Genomic DNA, 20,506 nt, shown 5'->3' on the forward strand with positions numbered 1-20,506 from the left:
TAGAGATTTTATAAGCCTTCATCGTTCTTCAAGTCATGAATTACGACAGCTAGCTTGGCAGAAGGTAGGAGGGAAGTTCCAATGGTGAGGAAAGAAGCGAATTAACAGAATTGTTTTAGAACTTAAAATATGTTTGAGTTTAGTTTTGGGTTATCGTATAGTAAAAATGGGATTAGAACTCTAAATTTAGCCATACTCAACTGGTATTGCTGATGTTAATTGAATTTTTGTAATGGATAGTATGTTAAGAGCGCTAAATCTCATTCAGTAAGCAGGATTTTAGGCAAATTGGTTTGCCTGATAAACATCATTAGCATGGGTTATAGATCTTAAAATAATGAATTTATTCAGATTCCAAATTATCTTCACGTTTAAATTAGAAAATGATACTAGTCGGCCTTGAATTGCAGCTGGTAATAATAAATAGTGACTTAATGTAATTATTTTCAATAATATTACGTTTTCAAGGAGTAAAGTATTATAATTTTTCAGATATTAACTTCTAGTTTAGTTAAAAGGATAAATATTAAATTACGGCAGGTAATCGTTTCTTGTTAAAAATTATTCTCAGGGTTAGAGTGATATATTATTCTTCAATAAAGATCAAGAGATTTGCTATTAATTATAACCAAAATATATTGTTATTTTCTCAGCATAGTTTATATAATTTTGGTCGATTATTAGTTAATTCATTTCTCGTTACAAGTTAGCCTAAACTTTATAATTATCAACATGAGAAAAAGGAATTGATATTGGTACAATTATTTTTTAGCAGTATTAATACAATAAAACTTTTTACTATAACATAAATGTTATAGATAAACTTCTTATTATATTAAGTATTATATAAATTTAATAAGAACTATACGTCATTATGTATATTTTAAATAATAAATTAGTAATAGTTTTCTATAATAATATGCTTATTATTATAATTTTTTTACTTATTATTTATAGGTGACAATGTATTTCGTTCATCGAATATCTAAATGATATTATACTTTATATACAAAATTTTACCTATTATAATGATATCTACTGATATAGTAAACTATACTATAGAGTTATAATCATTTAGATGTCAAATTACCGTTTTTCTTGAATTTTCTTGATTTCACTTTAATCATCTCCTGTTATTACTGATTCATCTTACTCTTGCCATTTTTTAAATTATGTATGACCTTAATATTAATATTAAATTGTTATAGTATATATTATAAACCTGATTATTTTATGCAAAAAGTTTAACTTACTTAAATACTATATTTTATAGCATGCGTGGTGAATTATAAGATCAACTGTAAGCTAGTTCCTAATATTATAAGTATAAATTTTATAGTTTAAGGTTTATTACTTACTGCAGCTTTTTTAGCCGAATTTAAATTGTCCTACAAAAGATACACTTTGATTATTTAAAATTATATTTTTAAGAGTGAATTTTTCCTTAGTATAAAATAATATATTAGTATTAGTGTCATTTAATCTAATAGCTTTGTGTATTTAGTGCTCTGGAAAATAAAATCAAAGAATTTAGTCAAAATATGGGTTTATAAGCGCGAACACCTAAATTCATGTTTAACTAGTGGAAAAGTAACATATATTAGAATCAGGGAAACATCATAATAAAAAACCAGTTGTTTCAATCCTTGGAGTTGATTATGATATCATAATTTTCAACACTGAATATTTATATTGGCAGTAGAATTAATGCTAAGGTTGAATGATTTCCTACTCAAGAATTTTATTTTTAACCAATAACACATAAAGTAAAGATTTGCTATCATCTAGTACTGAAAATTAGTAATTTTAGTTCATTAATTAATAGCTCGACATACTGTGTTAATGCATAATAGTTAAAGTTATTATATACGATACGAAGAAAAAGCTACATAACAATTAAGACTTCAACTAACATTCAATGGTATTTCTTTTAAAAATTTACTTGCTTCATATTCAATCGTTTATATCGTGTTTTACATATCGGTTGATAGACTCTGTCATAATAATCCATTTATAAACAGTAAAACTAGATTTGATCATTTTATATAAACTTATTATATATAATATTTTCACTCCACATTTCTCTTTCAATAACAAATACACAAAACCTCTGCGAGCTGATTGAGCTATAGACTGGTGAATTTCGGCTGCTTATTGAGCTACCGGCCGATATAAATACGTAGCTGCTATGTGTGAAATTTTGCTGAGGTGAGTCCGGCCAGTTTCTCAGCGACGGCACTGATCAAATCGCTCTTCGGTATTCCCTCAACCACCTCAAAAATAAGCTCTCGGACGAGGTTCTCATATACACGAGGGTTGGAATAGAATTGTCGTGTCCAGGTGTTGTGGTAATAGTCGGCAACGACTCGCTAGGATAATCCGATTTCCATACCAACTCGTGACCAAAGTCCGTATTTCTTACTGTTCGAGAGTGTTGTAATTTTAGAAAACTATATTTACATTGGGTATGGGAAAATTCCATCTAGGGATGTCTAAAAGTCTTTTTTTTCGGCGAGGTTCATTATGAATAAATTTTATTTTTAAAATGGTATGCTTATATGCATATAAATGAAGTATTATGTTATGTACAATTGTATAATAAAGCGGACAGTTATAAGTGATTAATTTTATATAATAATTATATAAAATAAAAATTATACAATTGTATAAAAATAGTTTATATTACATGCTATTACTCAGTAAATAAAATTATTATCAATACAAAATTAAAATGTAAAAAACCTTGTATGATTATTATATAGTATAGTGACTCTAACATAATTCACTATTTATTGAAAAAGAGAATGAGAAAATATCAAGTTTCTTTGAGTATTAATTATAATTTATGAAAATACACTGTTTATAATTGTATGAAATTTACTCGAAATAAAAAAGTTAGTATAAATAAAGTTGTAATAGTAATTATTTATATTTGATTAGTTATCTTGAAACTTTTTATAAAATTTTTAAAGACTCATTCTATTAAAAATAAGAGTTATATATGATTTAATATTTAAATATCACATAACTATTTTCTAACCCAAAAAATACTGAAATATTGTATCAATTTGAAATAGACAATAGTTGGATCAGTTTGATAGTAACTGTCTGATTATCTCAGAATAATAACCACAATTTGTAGTAAATTTATCACTAACTTATCTACGTATTTGACTCGCACTAACAATTTTGAATACAAATCATCGAGCTTTCCACTTAGTCCACTCCTCTCTCCATCCTCCACCGACTCTATTCCAGCTTACACCTCCTCCTTAACCTAAATATTCTTCATTTTCGACTAAAAATTCAGTAAATGCTCCAATTAGAAGTAAATCTTTATACTTGAACTTGCTAGGTAAAATATCTATGTTCTTAACTTACTAGCTTAGTTTGTTTCTATAATATGTGTTATTCCACTTAAAGCTTAAACAATAAATACCAATTGAATTTCGATTTTCTATTCCTTTTTTCTTAAAAACCCATCTGGGCGATTGGTACTCTAATATGAACTATAGTGCAATAAGCCACTAGTTACCGGAAAATCTGTCACAATTCCTTTCTACGCTAATTCTTTAACTCGCAACTACGCCTATTATATGATCAAAAACGTTTAAAACGTTCTTCAAGCAAATGAAACTCTCAGGCATTCGCGAAAGACGATTTCTGATTTCAAAATTACAATTATTAATTTTTACGTAAAAATTTTTTTAATCCTATTATTATACAATATTATTGAATATCCCAAAATTATATACTTTCAAGTTTATCCTTCTCCAGCTAAAAACGCTCTATCGCTGAGCTTCCGTCAAATCCAACGAATTGACTTTAAAATCAACATTCCGCTTCATTTCGCGAAGCAAGATTGCATTTTAATTTACAATTTTCGCTTCGTCAATTTCGTCAAAAAGCTGCTTCAAAAAGCTCTAATTTGATGGCAAAGTGATGTCAGAAAAATTCGTCGCGGCTAAAGAAAGCGTTGAATGGGCAATCACTACTTCAAATTTTTGCTCACAAATTTGTTAGTTTGATACTAAAGCTGTAAATTCCAATAACAGAAAATTGTATTATTATATAATATTAGAACGAATTAGTAATTCTGTACTGTTAAAAGAGTATGGTGCGAATTTGTTGCCCTTTGCAGTCAGCGGAAGCTCTTGAAATTGCTTAAAATCTGAAGATATTTGGATGTAAAAACTATTTGAAATTGGTTTGATTTTCAGTTCGTTATTTACATTTAAAATGGTACAAACAGCTACACGCAGCGCAGGACGTTCGAGGATGTTGCCAGGTCGATGCGATTTTAATAAATTAAACGATTGTGTTAAGTCGGGAAGTTGGATTTTGAGGGAAAAACATTGTGAGAGTTATGGTTAAACACGTAAATTAGATTAAGCGTCAATATACTGAAGCGTTGCAGCACATCGTCTATATAAATCTGATGATTGATTAAATATGCTAAAAATAGAAGGTGATTACCTTGCCAAAAATGATATAGCTGTTGGTAAATTTAGACGTAAAAATTAAATATCGTGATCAGCGAATGCTGTGGCGAAAAACTTCCAAAATATTTTCTATGACATTTCAGTTATATTTTGGAAAGATTAGTAATACTTAAGAACATATAATATAAGTATAATTTTATTAACTAAAAATGAACTTAAGTTAATATATCACAAATTTTAAAAAGTACTCAACTCATACTACTAAAACGCATGATATTCAGATATTTCTAGACACAATTAATGAAAATCTAGTTTTTTAATTAATGAATCGGTATTTTTATGATACAATATGGTCACTGCGTAATTATTATATTAAAAAGTGGCTGAAAACTTTTCACAAAATAATTAACTAACTTTTATTAATTAGAAACGATCAATATTATTCATTAATTTAAGATATTATATCTTTGACTTTGCATGATTGTAAATAAATTTAACACCATTATCTCTAAGATTATGTGTATTACAATCTTGAAATATAAGTTTTATTATAACTAGGTCCTACTATAATTTCTACCTTATTAGAGTAAAATAAATTAGACTAAATATTACATTTAATAGAAAATGCACAATTAAGTATAAATCCAAATATTATGGTTTTTAATGATTATGTAGTATACTTAGCATTAAATACTTAATTATTATAACAAGTTTTTGATAAATCTCTGTGTTTATCATTATTTAAACTATCTGGAACATGCATACTTATAAATAATTTATCTGGCAAAAAAATGTAAAAATAATCATCAGATAATGGATTTCTATGTGATGAAATACTATTTTACTAAGATTATTAGGAAGCTGTTAAATATTGGGAAGGTAAATATGAATTTTAACCGTTAAGGGCTCCAGGAGTAATATTTGAATAGGAAATTATATTTCCTATTTTTGATTTAGATTTATCTTAACTTTCTGCGTACATTGCGGCAATATTAGAATAGTTTAACATATTTTTAGAGATTCTTATATAAGATTTATAAGATTTAGTAGTTATTGATTATGATAACGTCAAAAATACTATTATTTAGTATGCAAATTTGTTAAAGAATGAGAATTTAGTTAAATTATATCCTCCGTTATCATAGTTATTGGTATTACTTATTTCAGAAATATACTAATTAAATGAATTAGAGGTTTCAGCAAGAAAGAAAGAGAAAAAATATGAGAATATTATTTTAATTTAAAGTTAATACTAATATCTTATGAAATCTAATTAGCTTTCATTTTAATTGCCAGATTTAACTTATATCTAAATTTTCTAATCTGAAATTTAATACTAAGAAAATTTAAAGAATAGTATGAGAATTCTTTAAGGAAAGTAATAATAAAATAGCCAAATTTATGAGGACACTGAAATGAAAGGAACTTCTCATGTATTCTCACAATCGTCGAATCCTCATTAAATATTTAAAATTCCAGCATGCAAAAACAAATTAATAATACTGTCAGCCTTGGCAAAACTTATTATGCTTAATAAAAATGGAGATGAAATGTTAGATGAAATGGATCTTTCAGTTGGGATGGTTAGATTCATAGTAGCATCTATTTTTTAAAATGAAAACTATAATAATACGCTCAGAAATAAAGTTTCTCATAAATTAGAGTTTTAAAATAATAATCTTGATGTAAGTTATGTTATTTATCCAGCAGCAGTATAAAGCAATATATTTCACTAATTAAACAATTCGCTTAACATTTCCAGCTGTTATCCCCTTTCTCTTTTAGACTTAAAAACTAGTATTTAGCCTCTTCCACGTATTAAAAAGTTGTCTACTTTTGTGAAAAACCTTCAAAGAATTTAAAATAATTCAGGATATGAATTTATAGGACTGTATGAACATTCATCACTAACATTACATTAATTTTGTATACCATTTGATTTTAAGGATTACCCACTCAGAAACCTTTTATCACTACTTAAATCTTCATCGTGTATAATTGTTTACATATTTTAACCTTCAATTAGTTTACTACTATATAGCATTATATCACAAACACCGAAAAAATAATTAGGTTTAAATATTCTTAAATTGATAAGTAATGAGATATCTAAAAACCCTTTATTATGCAAATAAGAGGTTATCCTTTTGTTGCTGAGAAGTTTTTGCATTATTGGTTAAACTATGCTTTAAAGAAATCTAAAAATTGATGAAATAGTATTAGATTTTATTAATATTTTCATCAGTATAATTCCTATAACAGAACTAGCTATATTAATTATGGATGTTTCATCAGAATATTAAGAAGATACAGTTCCCGAAACATTAGAGAAACGTTTTACAGATTGTAATAATATTATTGATATACAATATGGAAATAAATATGCAGTACATCCTTAGTAACTTAATAGACTTAATTATATCGTTGATTTTTTATTGTTTTGTCGTGATTCTTATTTATAAAATTTAGAAATTTAAGATACTATTACATCTAATCACGTAACAACACTGACTAATTAACTAATTATTTTTAGGTTTGCAGATAAAGGATATATTACAAAACTTTTATAAACAGCAAATATAATTATTAGCAAAATTGATATTAAGTCTATTTTTCGAAAATAGGATATGTTGTAGCTATTATTATAACGCAAGTAATAATTAATATCCTTCCTTATATAAGTTTAAGATTTTGCAGAAGCTACAGGTTTTACTGACCCTAGAATCATGGTACTAGATATAAATATGTTATTCTTTATTGAATTAAGAAATGATTATTATAGTGAACGAATACACAGAACGGGTAATAAATTAATGCATTGCTTCTAGGACTAAGTACTTAAATTGTAAAGTTTGGTTGAATAATCTATTTAGAACTCTAAGTTAGAGTTTTTTGCACCACTTTTGGCGGATCGATTATCAGTAGCTATGGTGCTGTGCGGAACACCTTAATCATAATTTAGCTAATAGTATTTTAGTGTATCTTCACTTTGCTTAGATGATTGATTACTTGATTATATTTTATCATGTAAAACTAAAGTTATGTTTTTATAAGTTTAAGTATTACTAAATAATCATAAATAACATTGCATATATTATAAATATTCAATTTTATATAAAAATAAATCAGTTATTTTACTATAATCTGGACAATTAGATAACAATTAGCTTAATATTATCAATAACCTCTTCATTTTTAAACATTGTAAATATATTAACGTTAAATAACCTGATAAAATTAGTATATTTGGCATTTGAGGTTAAATTAACCAGGACAGTACGCCACTTGCGACGACGAGTGGGCTGGAGGGGCCCTGCTCCCTCCGCCGGGTGAGCTTCCCTCTTCTGGCTCATTATCAGCTGCAATGCACTATTTATTACATACGATAATACATCTGCGGTTTCTGCCGTGGCCAATACTGCGCGGTAACCGCGGGGAAGTCCGCCCAGCAGGAAGTGCAGGCTCACTTCCAGCCCTGCAGCAAGCACCCGGTCGTGATCACGTTGGTTGCCTGCCCACGCTCCTGGCGCCGGCCTAGTGGCAAAATTCCACACTCCACAATGAACTTCGGGCTCTGCGCTTCCTGCGGCGGACACATGGAGATCGTCTACTGCGACGGGCACTGCTCGCGGGCGTTCTGCGAGCCCTGCATCAACCGAGCGCTGGGCGGCAACCTGTCCCCCCTCTACGCTAACACCGACGCCGAGTTCCTCTGCTACTCGTGCCTGCGGGGCGAGAAGCGGTGCTGGCTCTGCGGCAGCGGGACCAACCAGCGCGGCGGCTTCGGCATCTTCACCTGCCGGGCGTGCGGCGCCAGGAGTGAGGAGTGCGGCACGTGCGAGTCCGACGCGCCGGTGGTCACCTGCTACTTCTGCCTCGCCTCCTTCCACACGGCGTGCTCGGAGGGCGTGCAGCTGGACGACAACGAGGGCGACCTGGTGGTGGGGATCTGCCAGGCCTGTGCGGGGGCGGCTGGCACGGACTTCGTCGGCGACGGGACCCTCCGCGCGGACCTGCACTGCTACCAGGGCCTGATCGTCCGCGGCTCGCTGTTCGGGGAGTTCTGCGCCGAGTTCTGGCCGGAGATTCAGCGGGTCCCCTTCGACGCCGCGCGGCAGCGAGAGATGTGCGACCTGATCAGCCTGGACCGGGACGCCGCGCTGCTGGACACGGTGCCGGACATCCTGAACTGCCTGGGCCTCCGGAACTACGACCTGGACTTCCTGGGCTGGCTGGTGATCGCGGTCAGGGGCGTGTTCGAGGCCCTGGCGGCCGACCAGTGCTTCTACGACGTGGTGGAGGCGCGGCTGGAGCCCCACAAGAAGAGCGCTGCCGAGCTCGCCAGGCGGGCTGTCCGGGTGGTGCACGACGACTGAGCCCTGGCGCCTCCCCTGGGCGTTCTTTCCCTTCCACTCCCGCATTCCATTGCGCGCATATACGAGCGTCCACCTATGCTCTCTGCAACTTTCCGGGAGAAACCGGCGCGAAGAACCACATCCCGCATTCGGAGCATCTGGGCCCCTCCAGCCCACTCGTCGTCGCAAGTGGCGTACTGTCCTGGTTAATTTTACGACAAATATTATATAGGTTAAGAAAATTAAGCATAAAATTTATTCTAGTATCGTCAGAATCTGATATATAAAAAATACTATATTAAGCTAAGAAATTACAAAGTTTACTAAGCAAACCGTAGATGCAAACGGAACTAAACCTAAATTCTACCAATTAGCAAAACTAAAATATCTTACTTTGAGTAACATTAATCCGTTAATCAAGTAATTAAAAATTAATAGTGGATAAGCAAAATAAGAGTTGATTTAAACAGATATTTCGTAAATTATCTGTTAACAGTCGGTAAATCTGCTTGCATTAAACTTTAACTTAAAACAACTAAAGAGATCTATAAAATGTAATTACCGAATGTACAGTATTAATAAAACTATAAGTTTGTTACCAGTAAATTCAACAGGTTGTCAACTTTGATTTTTCTAGACTAAAAAATTGATTTAGGTGAAAATAAGTCTTATGTAAGCTGACCGTAAACCTTAGCATAAAATATTGAACTAGTTATCTACCTATCGCATTATCTGCAAATACTCCACCTAAAATTGAATTTGCTAATTCAAATTCAGCTTCACAACGGCAACAGACTCAAATAATTAATATAGCACTGTTTCAAGTAAGCTCGATATAGTAGGAATAGTTTAGCGCCATCAGCCAGGCTATGTTCCATGGTATGAGGATTTTGCAGCTGACCCTATCACCGAAACAAATCAAAACTGCACGGTGAGTGACTACACTATCAGGGCGCATATCTAATTTCCGGGATAGCTGTGGGTGAACCTGCAAGTGATAAATGTGGACTCATTGGACTTATCATCATTAGGTGCAGAAATTAACCGATATGATGTGACGAACCAGCAGCTGCGACGGTCCTAAATATGTGGGACTGCTGACGGTACTTCAGAACCGCGAATTCGCTTGTCAATGGCAGGAAACTGCTGTAGTCGTCATCGTGTCCTGCATTTTGCAAGCACTGAATATGCTAGACCTGTGTTACGTGGAATATCTTGACTGACTGTGGTACGGGCTTACAACTGGTCAGATTTTTTAATTTCGCCGCATCAGGCGTGTAAATTGCTACTCAGCTCCTCACTCAATCGCTAACTCTCTTCTGAACTACGCCACTGCCGCTAATTCCTAGTCATTCAAGTACACTACACAGGGCCAGTTTCTGCCGTAGCCGTTGCAGTCCAGGCCGTATCCCAGCAACCAAATGTCGGGGAGGCTGGCATTCCCCAGAAATTTGACAGTGCCGACGGCTCCCATGTCCTTCGCAAATGCGACGCATATTTCTCCGCCTTTCAGCAGCTTCTAGACCGCCAGAACGGAGTTTCCGGTGTCCCAGAGTTCATCAACGATTAGCACATTTTCGGCACTTCGTATTTCATCTGTAACACCCGTGATCTTCGCATCTTGCTACTCGGTCCCCTGATAGGAAGACACTTTTATGAAGGAAACGCGAACTGGAATGGAAAGACGTCTTGTGATATCAGATACAATGTGGTAGGCACCGGTTAGGAGTCCTACGATGTACAAAGGGTTGGATTCCGTTACTATGTCTTTGTAGTGATTTTCAATATTTCTTGCTAGCTTTTCGACGATAAACTGGACCTCTTCTATAGTAAGAAGCAGATGAGCATTTGACTTAAGGTTATATTGTGCTCTTATCCCAGCCGTTATCTCAGAGATTGGCCGGTTTGTTACCTTGCAGGTCGACATTATTAAATGAATGTTAAAAAATGATAATAATATAATCGTTTTTATATGTAAATAGATAAAAAGAAATAACAAACCACAAAATTTGAACCACAAAACATAAATAAAAATGATATAAATATATATGTTTAGTATGTAACTTTTAAGTTAATTCTGAGTACTAGATGAAAATTACTAGTATTCAACCTGAGTTTTCAATAATGATAATGATATTTGGGGCATAATAAGTATATATATCTTGGGAACCAATTTTCAGAACCACAAATTTCATCATGTAGATCTACTAAAATACGTATATATAAACCGAGTCCCACCCCCAAAATGCTAGGCGTTGTGTCCCGCGGCATCCGCGCCCCGATCATCAAGCAGGGCGACGACCTCCGGGCCATCGTGGTCGATACCGTGCTCAAGGCGGCCCAGGAGAGCTCCGTGACCCTCCAGGACCGCGACGTGGTCTGCATCACCGAGTCCGTCGTCGCCCGCGCCCAGGGCAACTACGCCTCCACGGCTGCCATCGCGGCCGACGTCCGCGCCAAGACCGGCGGCGGCACGGTGGGGCTGGTGTTCCCCATCATGTCCCGGAACCGCTTCTCGATGCTGCTCAAGGGCATCGCGCAGGGCGTGGACAAAGTGGTCATCCAGCTGTCCTACCCTGCGGACGAGTAGGGTGATGCCCTGTTTCCGATAGAAGAGTTGCTCGCGAAAAATATCAACCCCCACTGCGACAACTTTACCGAGGTGGAGTTCAGGAAGCACTTTCCATCCACAGTTTTAAAGTATACCGGCGTGGACTACATTAACCTCTACAAAGACATCGCCGGCCCCAACTGCGAGATAGTGCTGAGCAACGACCCCGCGCACATCCTCGCCTACACCGACGTCGTCATCGCCGCGGACATCCACTCCCGCGGGCGCACCAAGCAGCGCCTGCTCAGCCAGGGCGCGCGGACCGTGCTCTGCCTGGACGACCTGCTCACAGCCAGCGTGGACGGCTCCGGCTTCCAGCCCCAGTTCGGGCTCCTCGGCAGCAACCTCGCCCGGGACGACCAGGTGAAGCTCTTCCCCCGCGACTCGCAGGCCCTGGTCGAGCAGATCCAGGCTGACCTCCTGGCCCGCACCGGCAGGACGCTCGAGGTCATGGTCTTCGGCGACGGCGCCTTCAAGGACCCCGTCGGCGGCATCTGGGAGCTGGCGGACCCCGTGGTGAGCCCCGGCTTCACGGCGGGTCTCGGCGGGCTCCCCAACGAGATCAAGCTCAAGTACGCCGCGGACAACGAGCTGGACGGGCTGCGCGGCCCGGAGGCGGAGCAGGCCATGCGCGCCCTCATCAGGCGCAAGAGCGCGGACCTGGTGGGCAGCATCGCCGCGCAGGGCACCACGCCCCGGGCGCTGACGGACCTGCTCGGGAGCCTGGCGGACCTCACCACGGGCAGCGGCGACAAGGGCACCCCGTTCGTGCTGATCCAGAACTACTTCAAGAGCTACGCCGAGTGACGTTTTCCTGCTTATCGCGAGGTGCCGCGGGAGACGACCCGAGTGACACGAAAGAAGCTCACGGAATACCGGCCAGCCCCACGAACAGGGCGAACACCAGGTTGCTGATGACGCCGAAGAACACGCCGACGCGCAGCTCCCCGGGCATGCTGTCGTGCAGCACGAAGGGGAACGCCAGGACGTTGAACACGAGCCCCACGAGGATCCCGCACACGATCGTCAGCATCTTCTGGAAGCTGCTCATGACGCGGTTCACCGGCTGCACGGCGTTCCCCGGCCCCTCCAGGTTCCTCTCCCGCGCGAGCTGCCACAGGTTCTGACCGTTCTGGCCGTCGCTCTGCCACTCCACCTCCAGCTTGAGCGGCGTCAGGGGAGTGCGGGCCGCAGCTAGGGGCTGTCTGCGCTCCTTTTCCGCTCGCACCAAAAATGACAGATGGTGCGCGCGCGGCAGACCGCGGCGGGGATGCTCCCCCAGAGTCCCAGGGCCTCCTGACTGCCACGCTGCCGGCCGCAGCCGAGCTTCCCGATCCCTCCGTAGCGCACCTCTCGCTCGACGGCAGGTGGGACGCCGCAGTGCGCCTGGACGCTCTGACCAGCCTGGCCCTCGCCGATATGGACGGGACGGAGCCGCTCAGGTGCGCGGAGAGCGTGCGCGATCTGCGGCTGGAGCGCGTGAGCGGCAAGATGGATGTCGGCCCCGCCCTCGCCAGGCTCACCATCGTCGACTCGCCCATTGTGTGCCGCAACCCCCACGGCGGCGACCTCCCGAACCTGACCGAGGTGGTCATATCATGTACGTCAAAGGAGTTTTCAGAACCCTGCGAATTGGCCAGCAACTGGCAGCCGCTGCTCAACATACTATAGGGGGCGAAATAGCTGAAGAACATGACACTGAATCGTAGCGGTACGCCTTACGCTAGTGCGCCGGATATGTCCGGACTTAGATAGCTGGAGATGCTAGCTCTCAATGGAATAACTGGCAGTATCTACTTTCCCCCCAGCCTGCGGAGCGTCACCCTCACGAAGTGTACCGATTCGGTCTTCTAGTGCGATGCCGATTCGCTACCGGACCTCCGATATATCTGTCTCGACCTTATAAAGTGTGATTAATTATCCTTGGATAGAATATTGGGAAGGGCGAACGGGTTACGCAGTCTGACGTTGACATATAACGATTCATTTTACTATGATTATGTAATGTGTCCACCATAAATATCTAGACTGAAATAGCTTGAGACGCTGGTACTTGATGGAATGAAGGGCGATATCTACTTTCACCCCAGCCTGCGGAGCGTCACCCTCACGCAGTGTTCTGTTAATAAATTCTACTGCGATGCCGATTCGCTGCCGGACCTACGAGATATATTCCTGAGCCACGTGACCTATGTAAGCACCTCCATGGCCAGGGTGCTGTAGCTAGCACACGGGCTCCAGCGGCTTATCGTGCGCGGAACCGCTGAGAACAGCACCACGGTCTTGGCGCTCTACCTGCAGCCCTCGGTCGTGGTGCTGGAGCTCGATAGGGTGCGTCTGGGCCGCCTGGTCCTGGTCGGTGCCCCGTGCGTGGAGCGGCTCCGGCTCTGCAACATCCGCATCACGCCGGACCAACTGCCGGCGCTAGCCAGGCTGGTGAGGGTCAGGACGGTCATGCATCTGAACGTTAGCCACATTGGGGCGGGCTCCGGGCAGCAGGATACCGCCAGCCTGTAGCAGTTCGCGCTCCCGGCCTTCATCCGGAGGCCTGGTGTGGACATTGAGCTGGCCGTCCAGGTGGGGCAGCGGTACGTCCAGCGGGGCAGCATGGTGTACCAGGAGGACGATTCCCAGCCGGTGGCGCTGCCAACGCGGCTGGCGGCGTTCGTGTACCGGCAGAAGATCGAGCCGCTGGGCGTCCTGTGCGGGGCGCTGGTGGAGTGAGCCGCTTCGAATCGCTCCGCTCCCAATGCGGCCCTTCTCGCGGCCCCTCGCAGCGTACGACCAGCGCCTGCGCTCGCGCCAGCCCACGCAGCCCTGCCGGCCGCTCTTCGGCTACCTGCTGTGCGAGTACTTCGCGCACGTGCAGCAGCGGCACCGCGGGCTCCCGGCGGACGAGTACATCACGGCGTGCGAGCAGCGCCTGCAGGCCCTGGGCGTGGAGGCCGGTGCGCGCCTCTGGGAGCAGTTCTGCCTGCGCCGCCTCGAGAGCACGGACCGCGGTGTGCGCGCGCCCCTCGACCTCGGCTCGGCCCAGGACGTGCTGAACGCCGTGCGCGCGCCCTTCTGGGCCTTCCTCTTCGGCGAGGACGAGCGCCGCGACGTGCAGCAGCTGCGCCTGAAGGACAACAACGGCTTCTACCTGATCGAGCGCGAGCCCGCCACCGACCAGTACATCTCCTTCCCCCGCGACTACTCCGGCATCCAGCCCAGCGCGGTGCTCAGCGGCGTCATCCGCGCGGTCCTCGGCTGCTGCGGCTTCGAGAGCGCCGTGAAGGTGTTCCTGAGCGAGGGCCTCACCTACTACGAGGTCGTCCTCCACGAGTGATTTCCGCTCCCCACAATGCGCTCCCTCACCGCCGCCCAGCTCCGCGCCGCCATCGGGCTCGTGCCGCTCATCCCGCCGCCCGAGTTCGAGGCAGCCGTACGCACCAGGCGGCCCGCGCTGTTCGTGACGCCCGGGGCGTACCAGCTGCTGTACGACGCCGTCACCGCCCTGCCCAAGCAGCTGGTGCTCGCCGCCGCCCGCCACACGCTCGTCGTCGGCCAGGACACCGGCCCCGAGCTCCCCGACGAGACGCTCCGCACGCTGCAGGCCGCGGACCGGCATGCGCTGTGGGTCCGCGCCGGCGTGTCCAAGGTGCAGCTGCAGGCCATGCTCGCGGCGGACTTCCCGGGGCGGCGCGCGAGGCCCGTGACGCTGACGATGCGCGGGCAGCAGGGCGGCCAGGCGCAGGCCAACCTGGTGTTCCTGGCCGCGCTCCGCCCCGCGCTGCCCTTCTGCGCCCGCGAGCTGTACCCCACCGGCGGGATGGGCGGCTACCCCGGCAGCCAGGCGCGCACGCACTTCGCCGCGAACTTCTGGCTGCACCTGCTGCTGCGCGGCGAGCTCTCGGGCCAGCTCGCGGCGTCGCTCCCCGAGGGCCGCGCGCACGGGGGCCAGGCGGAGTACCCCTCGGACAAGACGCCCCACGTGGCGGCCCTGCAGGAGCACCTGGAGCACGTGGTGCACGCGCGCGTGGCGGCCTTCCTGGGCTCCGAGTGACCGCATGCTCACTCCACCAGCGCCACCGTCCGTCCGGCGTACTCCAGTAGCATCTGGGCCGGCCCGCTGTCCGGCGGCCTGCGGTGGAAGTAGGTCACTTGCAGCAGCGCGCCCGGTCCGGTAGGGCCCAGTGCCCGCAGGATGCCCGCGCAGCTCGCCTTGCTGAGGTGCTCCAGCTCGGCCCTGCGCTGCCGGCTGCGGGTCTGCACCCAGAACCGCGGCGCGGGCGGGCGGAGGCGCAGCGGCTGCAGGGCCGTCCAGAGCGCGCGGACCAGCCCGTCCACCAGCACCTGCCGCCCCAGCTGCAGCCTCAGCACGCGGTACGGCTGCCTCCCCCCGACCCTGACCGTAAGCTGGGCGTGCACCATTTCGCTCATTTCAGAGGCACTACTATTAGATAATATTAGTGGCAAATTTCCATTAGTCCCAAAAATGAGCACGCCAGAGCTGCAGTCAGAGATCATGAAGCATCTGCTGTCACTCGGCGGCGTCTACCTACCATCAAGCACCATAATTTCGCAGACGCGGCTCCCGGCGTCCGTCCAGGCCCCCTGGGACTTCCTCACCTTCGACTCCACGCTCAACCACGCCGAGGAGGCGCAGGATGTACCCGAAAATGAAAAATTCACACAGCAGCAGCCGAAATTGAAGAGCACGATCTTGAAGAGCACAGCGCCCAACATTTTGAACCTCTTCACCCCGGAGCCGCAATGTTCAAACTTCACGTTCAACGTATCAGAATACGCGCTGTACGTCGGCCAGCAGCTGAACCAGCAGCTTACGCAGAAGCTCCCGAAGGACACGGTGTTCCACTACCTGGTGTCGCTGGCCCAGAAGCCGTTCCAGCACTGCAAGGCCGCGAAGTCCGACATCGCCTTCGACGCGAAGTTCGAGTCCTCAAACCTCTTCCAGGTCTTCAAATTCGCGGGGACGACCACCTACGAGCTCTACCTGTTCCCGGACTACCGGCAGATCAGCGGCGGCTTCTGGTGGTTCTTCGGCGTCCAGGGCGGCGCGAAGGGCGCGAAGTACCAGTTCCGCATCAACAATTTCAGCCAAATGCGCCTCCCGAACGGGTACCGGATGCTCGTTTTCAGGGAGGGCGCGGGGTGGCACAGGAGCGCGTTTTGCGGCGTCAGCGGCTCGGCGAGCCGGATGCTCAAGACCGCTGAGTACTACGAGAACATTCTGAACGAAAACCGGAACCAAATCGTCGAAAAAGTCGTCAAAAACGCGAAAAATGCTAACGTGGAAAAGGCAGCTTACAGCTTCATTTTCGACGTGGAAATGGACCAGGAAACGCTGTATTTCGCGAGCAACTATCCCTACACGTACACGCAGTACATCAACTACGCAAATTCGCTCAGGGAGTTCAAATTCATCAAACTGAAGAAGCTGACGAACTCTGAGTGCTTCAATCAGGTGCCGTTTATCGAAATCGACCGGACGCAAAATCCGAAATACGTGATCGTCATCTCAGCCAGAATCCACAGCCAGGACACAAGCGGCAACTACGCGATCGAGGGCTTTATCGACTTCTTGCTGGGCCGAAAGGACCACATTTTCGAAAAACAGTGCGAGATGATCACCGACGAGGACGAAAAAGTGCGCTACAGGCAGTTCATGAAGCAGCTAACGAACTACCAGCAGCTGATCCTGAACAATTTCGTTATCGCCATTTTCCCGCTCGTGAACATAGACGCGGTGATCCTCGGAAATTCTACCAAAAACTTCGACGGCGTAAATCTCAACAAAGCCGAGCCGATTCTGGCGCAAAACCAGACGTTCAGGGCCATGGGTGCCCAGATTTAGAAGTACGTAGACCAGAACCTCCAAATAACGCACTCTTTCGACTTCGCGGAGTCGATTTCGAGCCCGGAAATCAAAATTCAGACCTTCGAAAAGGTGTCCAATACGGCGCTAACCTAGAAGTTCTGGCAGACGGCCGGAGCCGCAGGCTTCCTGCCGTTCGTGGACTCAGCACAGCACCTGCAGAGCTACTTCGACGAGGAGTCGGTGAGCCGCGTCGAGCAGGACGGCGTATCGACGGATAAGCTCAAAGGCGATCAGGAGCATGTCGCAGCTGCGCAGTAGGAGGTTGTGGCAGAGCTCAAAACATTTGAGGCCGAGAACGGCGCCCTGGGCGAGTTCGTGCTGCCGGCGCTGATCGCACAGTTCAGCCGCCAGATTATGCAGAAATACGAGTTCAAATTCGAGCATTTGTCGGTAGTTTCGGCGGTGGAAAAAGAGGGCTTCGGCGCGATTTTGAGCAAGAAATACGGTTGCAGGTTCGCTTTCAAGGTTTATTTGAGCCAATTCTACGGAAAAACCGATAAAAGCGATATTTCAAAATGTAATTATTTCGATATATAAGACTATTAAAATTTTGGAATTACATTGGCAGCTTCGATCGCTAGGCAGGTTAAAGATGATTTTGAGCTTTTCGACGAAATATTAGAGGATCTATAGGCCTAGTACGCGAACTGGCTCGGTGAGTCTCTCAAGATTGCGGTTACGCGCTAGGGCACACTATCGCTGCTGAAATCGAAAGATCTGGGGCCCTCATGCCAGAAAATGATGAAATTTAAACTCTGGGCGCTTGCGAAGAAGTCGGACATTCAGTTGAAGACACTGGACAAGATCAACCATGCGATCGACCTGAACCTGATCTTCGACCTCAGGCAGGAGCTGAAGCTGTTGACAGATTCTGAGGAGGAGTGGGACGTTGATATCGTAATTGATCCGGAATAAGTAAGAGATGACAAACTCAAAATGAGCGATATCATAAAGTAATGGTACCCTGTGCCGGAAAAAAAGAAGAAAAAAGGTAAAAAAGGTAAAAAAGGAAAGAATACCAAAAAGTGAGCTGATCTGGTTTCTGTATTGGAGAAAGCCTATTATGATAGGAAGGAGCTACCAGCTACCACTACATGGTGTAATATCCAAAATATGATATGTTTCGGCGTATGTGAGTCTATTCCGAGCGTTTCTTCGGTTCAGTTATTGAACATTATTTCTAGCAGCCTGCACTGCCTGGTGAACCTTGGATGTAACATATTATCAATATCCGATAATATAATACTAGAACTGTTTAAACAACACTAAACTGAGGATTGCGGTGAATGTACAATTAGCTTAGTCTAGCTGTAGTTGGGTGGTGGCCTGATAAAATATAGCAGTTATAGACAGGAAATTTTGCAATTCTGGAGCATCGGCTCGGTAATTTGGAGTAGAATTACCTATATTTATCTTCAAGAATCAATTTTTTTGCCAGTCCATCCTATGCTGCAAAAATAAAGTTATTGAATTTAAAGTGCACAATAGAATATATAATAAGTGTAAAATTTTCACTGAAATGAGCGAAATGGTGCACGCCCAGCTTACGGTCAGGGTCGGGGGGAGGCAGCCGTACCGCGTGCTGAGGCTGCAGCTGGGGCGGCAGGTGCTGGTGAACGGGCTGGTCCGCGCGCTCTGGACGGCCCTGCAGCCGCTGCGCCTCCGCCCGCCCGCGCCGCGGTTCTGGGTGCAGACCCGCAGCCGGCAGCGCAGGGCCGAGCTGGAGCACCTCAGCAAGGCGAGCTGCGCGGGCATCCTGCGGGCACTGGGCCCTACCGGACCGGGCGCGCTGCTGCAAGTGACCTACTTCCACCGCAGGCCGCCGGACAGCGGGCCGGCCCGGATGCTTCTGGGGTACGCCGGGCGGACGGTGGCGCTGGTGGAGTGAGCATGCGGTCACTCGGAGCCCAGGAAGGCCGCCACGCGCGCGTGCACCACGTGCTCCAGGTGCTCCTGCAGGGCCGCCACGTGGGGCGTCTTGTCCGAGGGGTACTCCGCCTGGCCCCCGTGCGCGCGGCCCTCGGGGAGCGACGCCGCGAGCTGGCCCGAGAGCTCGCCGCGCAGCAGCAGGTGCAGCCAGAAGTTCGCGGCGAAGTGCGTGCGCGCCTGGCTGCCGGGGTAGCCGCCCATCCCGCCGGTGGGGTACAGCTCGCGGGCGCAGAAGGGCAGCGCGGGGCGGAGCGCGGCCAGGAACACCAGGTTGGCCTGCGCCTGGCCGCCCTGCTGCCCGCGCATCGTCAGCGTCACGGGCCTCGCGCGCCGCCCCGGGAAGTCCGCCGCGAGCATGGCCTGCAGCTGCACCTTGGACACGCCGGCGCGGACCCACAGCGCATGCCGGTCCGCGGCCTGCAGCGTGCGGAGCGTCTCGTCGGGGAGCTCGGGGCCGGTGTCCTGGCCGACGACGAGCGTGTGGCGGGCGGCGGCGAGCACCAGCTGCTTGGGCAGGGCGGTGACGGCGTCGTACAGCAGCTGGTACGCCCCGGGCGTCACGAACAGCGCGGGCCGCCTGGTGCGCACGGCTGCCTCGAACTCGGGCGGCGGGATGAGCGGCACGAGCCCGATGGCGGCGCGGAGCTGGGCGGCGGTGAGGGAGCGCATTGTGGGGAGCGGAAATCACTCGTGGAGGACGACCTCGTAGTAGGTGAGGCCCTCGCTCAGGAACACCTTCACGGCGCTCTCGAAGCCGCAGCAGCCGAGGACCGCGCGGATGACGCCGCTGAGCACCGCGCTGGGCTGGATGCCGGAGTAGTCGCGGGGGAAGGAGATGTACTGGTCGGTGGCGGGCTCGCGCTCGATCAGGTAGAAGCCGTTGTTGTCCTTCAGGCGCAGCAGCTGCACGTCGCGGCGCTCGTCCTCGCCGAAGAGGAAGGCCCAGAAGGGCGCGCGCACGGCGTTCAGCACGTCCTGGGCCGAGCCGAGGTCGAGGGGCGCGCGCACACCGCGGTCCGTGCTCTCGAGGCGGCGCAGGCAGAACTGCTCCCAGAGGCGCGCACCGGCCTCCACGCCCAGGGCCTGCAGGCGCTGCTCGCACGCCGTGATGTACTCGTCCGCCGGGAGCCCGCGGTGCCGCTGCTGCACGTGCGCGAAGTACTCGCACAGCAGGTAGCCGAAGAGCGGCCGGCAGGGCTGCGTGGGCTGGCGCGAGCGCAGGCGCTGGTCGTACGCTGCGAGGGGCCGCGAGAAGGGCCGCATTGGGAGCGGAGCGATTCGAAGCGGC

General features: G+C 46.5%; 14 protein-coding genes and 1 pseudogene across 14 annotated transcripts; 7 read left to right on the plus strand and 8 right to left on the minus strand. All coding sequences in view use genetic code 6, as the record gives it.

Annotated features, from left to right (window-relative positions):
• Positions 1-2,087: 2,087 nt before the first annotated feature.
• SS50377_22973 (uncharacterized protein) lies at positions 2,088-2,522 on the minus strand (the record flags this gene model as incomplete). Its single annotated transcript, XM_067906848.1, has 1 exon — positions 2,088-2,522. One exon carries the CDS (start codon positions 2,520-2,522, stop codon positions 2,088-2,090), a length of 435 nt encoding a protein of 144 aa, XP_067766116.1.
• Positions 2,523-3,200: 678 nt separating this feature from the next.
• Positions 3,201-4,580, minus strand: SS50377_22974 (uncharacterized protein; the record flags this gene model as incomplete). The annotated part of the gene is made up of 1 exon (XM_067906849.1): positions 3,201-4,580. The coding sequence occupies one exon, from the start codon at positions 4,578-4,580 to the stop codon at positions 3,201-3,203; it is 1,380 nt and encodes a 459-aa protein (XP_067766117.1).
• A 653-nt stretch (positions 4,581-5,233) lies between these two features.
• SS50377_22975 (uncharacterized protein) lies at positions 5,234-7,447 on the plus strand (the record flags this gene model as incomplete). The annotated part of the gene is made up of 1 exon (XM_067906850.1): positions 5,234-7,447. The coding sequence occupies one exon, from the start codon at positions 5,234-5,236 to the stop codon at positions 7,445-7,447; it is 2,214 nt and encodes a 737-aa protein (XP_067766118.1).
• A 120-nt stretch (positions 7,448-7,567) lies between these two features.
• SS50377_22976 (Transmembrane domain-containing protein) lies at positions 7,568-9,202 on the minus strand (the record flags this gene model as incomplete). The annotated part of the gene is made up of 1 exon (XM_067906851.1): positions 7,568-9,202. One exon carries the CDS (start codon positions 9,200-9,202, stop codon positions 7,568-7,570), a length of 1,635 nt encoding a protein of 544 aa, XP_067766119.1.
• Positions 9,203-10,094: 892 nt separating this feature from the next.
• Positions 10,095-10,724, minus strand: SS50377_22977 (Guanine phosphoribosyltransferase; the record flags this gene model as incomplete). The annotated part of the gene is made up of 1 exon (XM_067906852.1): positions 10,095-10,724. The coding sequence occupies one exon, from the start codon at positions 10,722-10,724 to the stop codon at positions 10,095-10,097; it is 630 nt and encodes a 209-aa protein (XP_067766120.1).
• A 318-nt stretch (positions 10,725-11,042) lies between these two features.
• SS50377_22978 (F420-0:Gamma-glutamyl ligase superfamily protein) lies at positions 11,043-12,215 on the plus strand (the record flags this gene model as incomplete). The annotated part of the gene is made up of 1 exon (XM_067906853.1): positions 11,043-12,215. One exon carries the CDS (start codon positions 11,043-11,045, stop codon positions 12,213-12,215), a length of 1,173 nt encoding a protein of 390 aa, XP_067766121.1.
• A 58-nt stretch (positions 12,216-12,273) lies between these two features.
• SS50377_22979 (Hypothetical protein) lies at positions 12,274-12,591 on the minus strand (annotated as a pseudogene).
• Positions 12,592-12,641: 50 nt separating this feature from the next.
• On the plus strand, positions 12,642-14,132 carry SS50377_22980 (uncharacterized protein; the record flags this gene model as incomplete). The annotated part of the gene is made up of 1 exon (XM_067906854.1): positions 12,642-14,132. The coding sequence occupies one exon, from the start codon at positions 12,642-12,644 to the stop codon at positions 14,130-14,132; it is 1,491 nt and encodes a 496-aa protein (XP_067766122.1).
• A 25-nt stretch (positions 14,133-14,157) lies between these two features.
• On the plus strand, positions 14,158-14,736 carry SS50377_22981 (TRAPPC5/Trs31; the record flags this gene model as incomplete). The annotated part of the gene is made up of 1 exon (XM_067906855.1): positions 14,158-14,736. The coding sequence occupies one exon, from the start codon at positions 14,158-14,160 to the stop codon at positions 14,734-14,736; it is 579 nt and encodes a 192-aa protein (XP_067766123.1).
• Positions 14,737-14,751: 15 nt separating this feature from the next.
• On the plus strand, positions 14,752-15,453 carry SS50377_22982 (uncharacterized protein; the record flags this gene model as incomplete). Its single annotated transcript, XM_067906856.1, has 1 exon — positions 14,752-15,453. The coding sequence occupies one exon, from the start codon at positions 14,752-14,754 to the stop codon at positions 15,451-15,453; it is 702 nt and encodes a 233-aa protein (XP_067766124.1).
• Positions 15,454-15,461: 8 nt separating this feature from the next.
• SS50377_22983 (uncharacterized protein) lies at positions 15,462-15,830 on the minus strand (the record flags this gene model as incomplete). Its single annotated transcript, XM_067906857.1, has 1 exon — positions 15,462-15,830. One exon carries the CDS (start codon positions 15,828-15,830, stop codon positions 15,462-15,464), a length of 369 nt encoding a protein of 122 aa, XP_067766125.1.
• Positions 15,831-15,885: 55 nt separating this feature from the next.
• SS50377_22984 (Peptidase M14 like family protein) lies at positions 15,886-18,318 on the plus strand (the record flags this gene model as incomplete). The annotated part of the gene is made up of 1 exon (XM_067906858.1): positions 15,886-18,318. One exon carries the CDS (start codon positions 15,886-15,888, stop codon positions 18,316-18,318), a length of 2,433 nt encoding a protein of 810 aa, XP_067766126.1.
• A 490-nt stretch (positions 18,319-18,808) lies between these two features.
• SS50377_22985 (uncharacterized protein) lies at positions 18,809-19,177 on the plus strand (the record flags this gene model as incomplete). Its single annotated transcript, XM_067906859.1, has 1 exon — positions 18,809-19,177. One exon carries the CDS (start codon positions 18,809-18,811, stop codon positions 19,175-19,177), a length of 369 nt encoding a protein of 122 aa, XP_067766127.1.
• Positions 19,178-19,185: 8 nt separating this feature from the next.
• SS50377_22986 (uncharacterized protein) lies at positions 19,186-19,887 on the minus strand (the record flags this gene model as incomplete). Its single annotated transcript, XM_067906860.1, has 1 exon — positions 19,186-19,887. The coding sequence occupies one exon, from the start codon at positions 19,885-19,887 to the stop codon at positions 19,186-19,188; it is 702 nt and encodes a 233-aa protein (XP_067766128.1).
• A 15-nt stretch (positions 19,888-19,902) lies between these two features.
• SS50377_22987 (TRAPPC5/Trs31) lies at positions 19,903-20,481 on the minus strand (the record flags this gene model as incomplete). Its single annotated transcript, XM_067906861.1, has 1 exon — positions 19,903-20,481. The coding sequence occupies one exon, from the start codon at positions 20,479-20,481 to the stop codon at positions 19,903-19,905; it is 579 nt and encodes a 192-aa protein (XP_067766129.1).
• Positions 20,482-20,506: the final 25 nt, after the last annotated feature.

The sequence above is a fragment of the Spironucleus salmonicida genome, chromosome 3, assembly GCF_000497125.1.
Source record: "Spironucleus salmonicida strain ATCC 50377 chromosome 3, whole genome shotgun sequence".
NCBI classification, from domain to species: Eukaryota; Fornicata; order Diplomonadida; family Hexamitidae; genus Spironucleus; species Spironucleus salmonicida.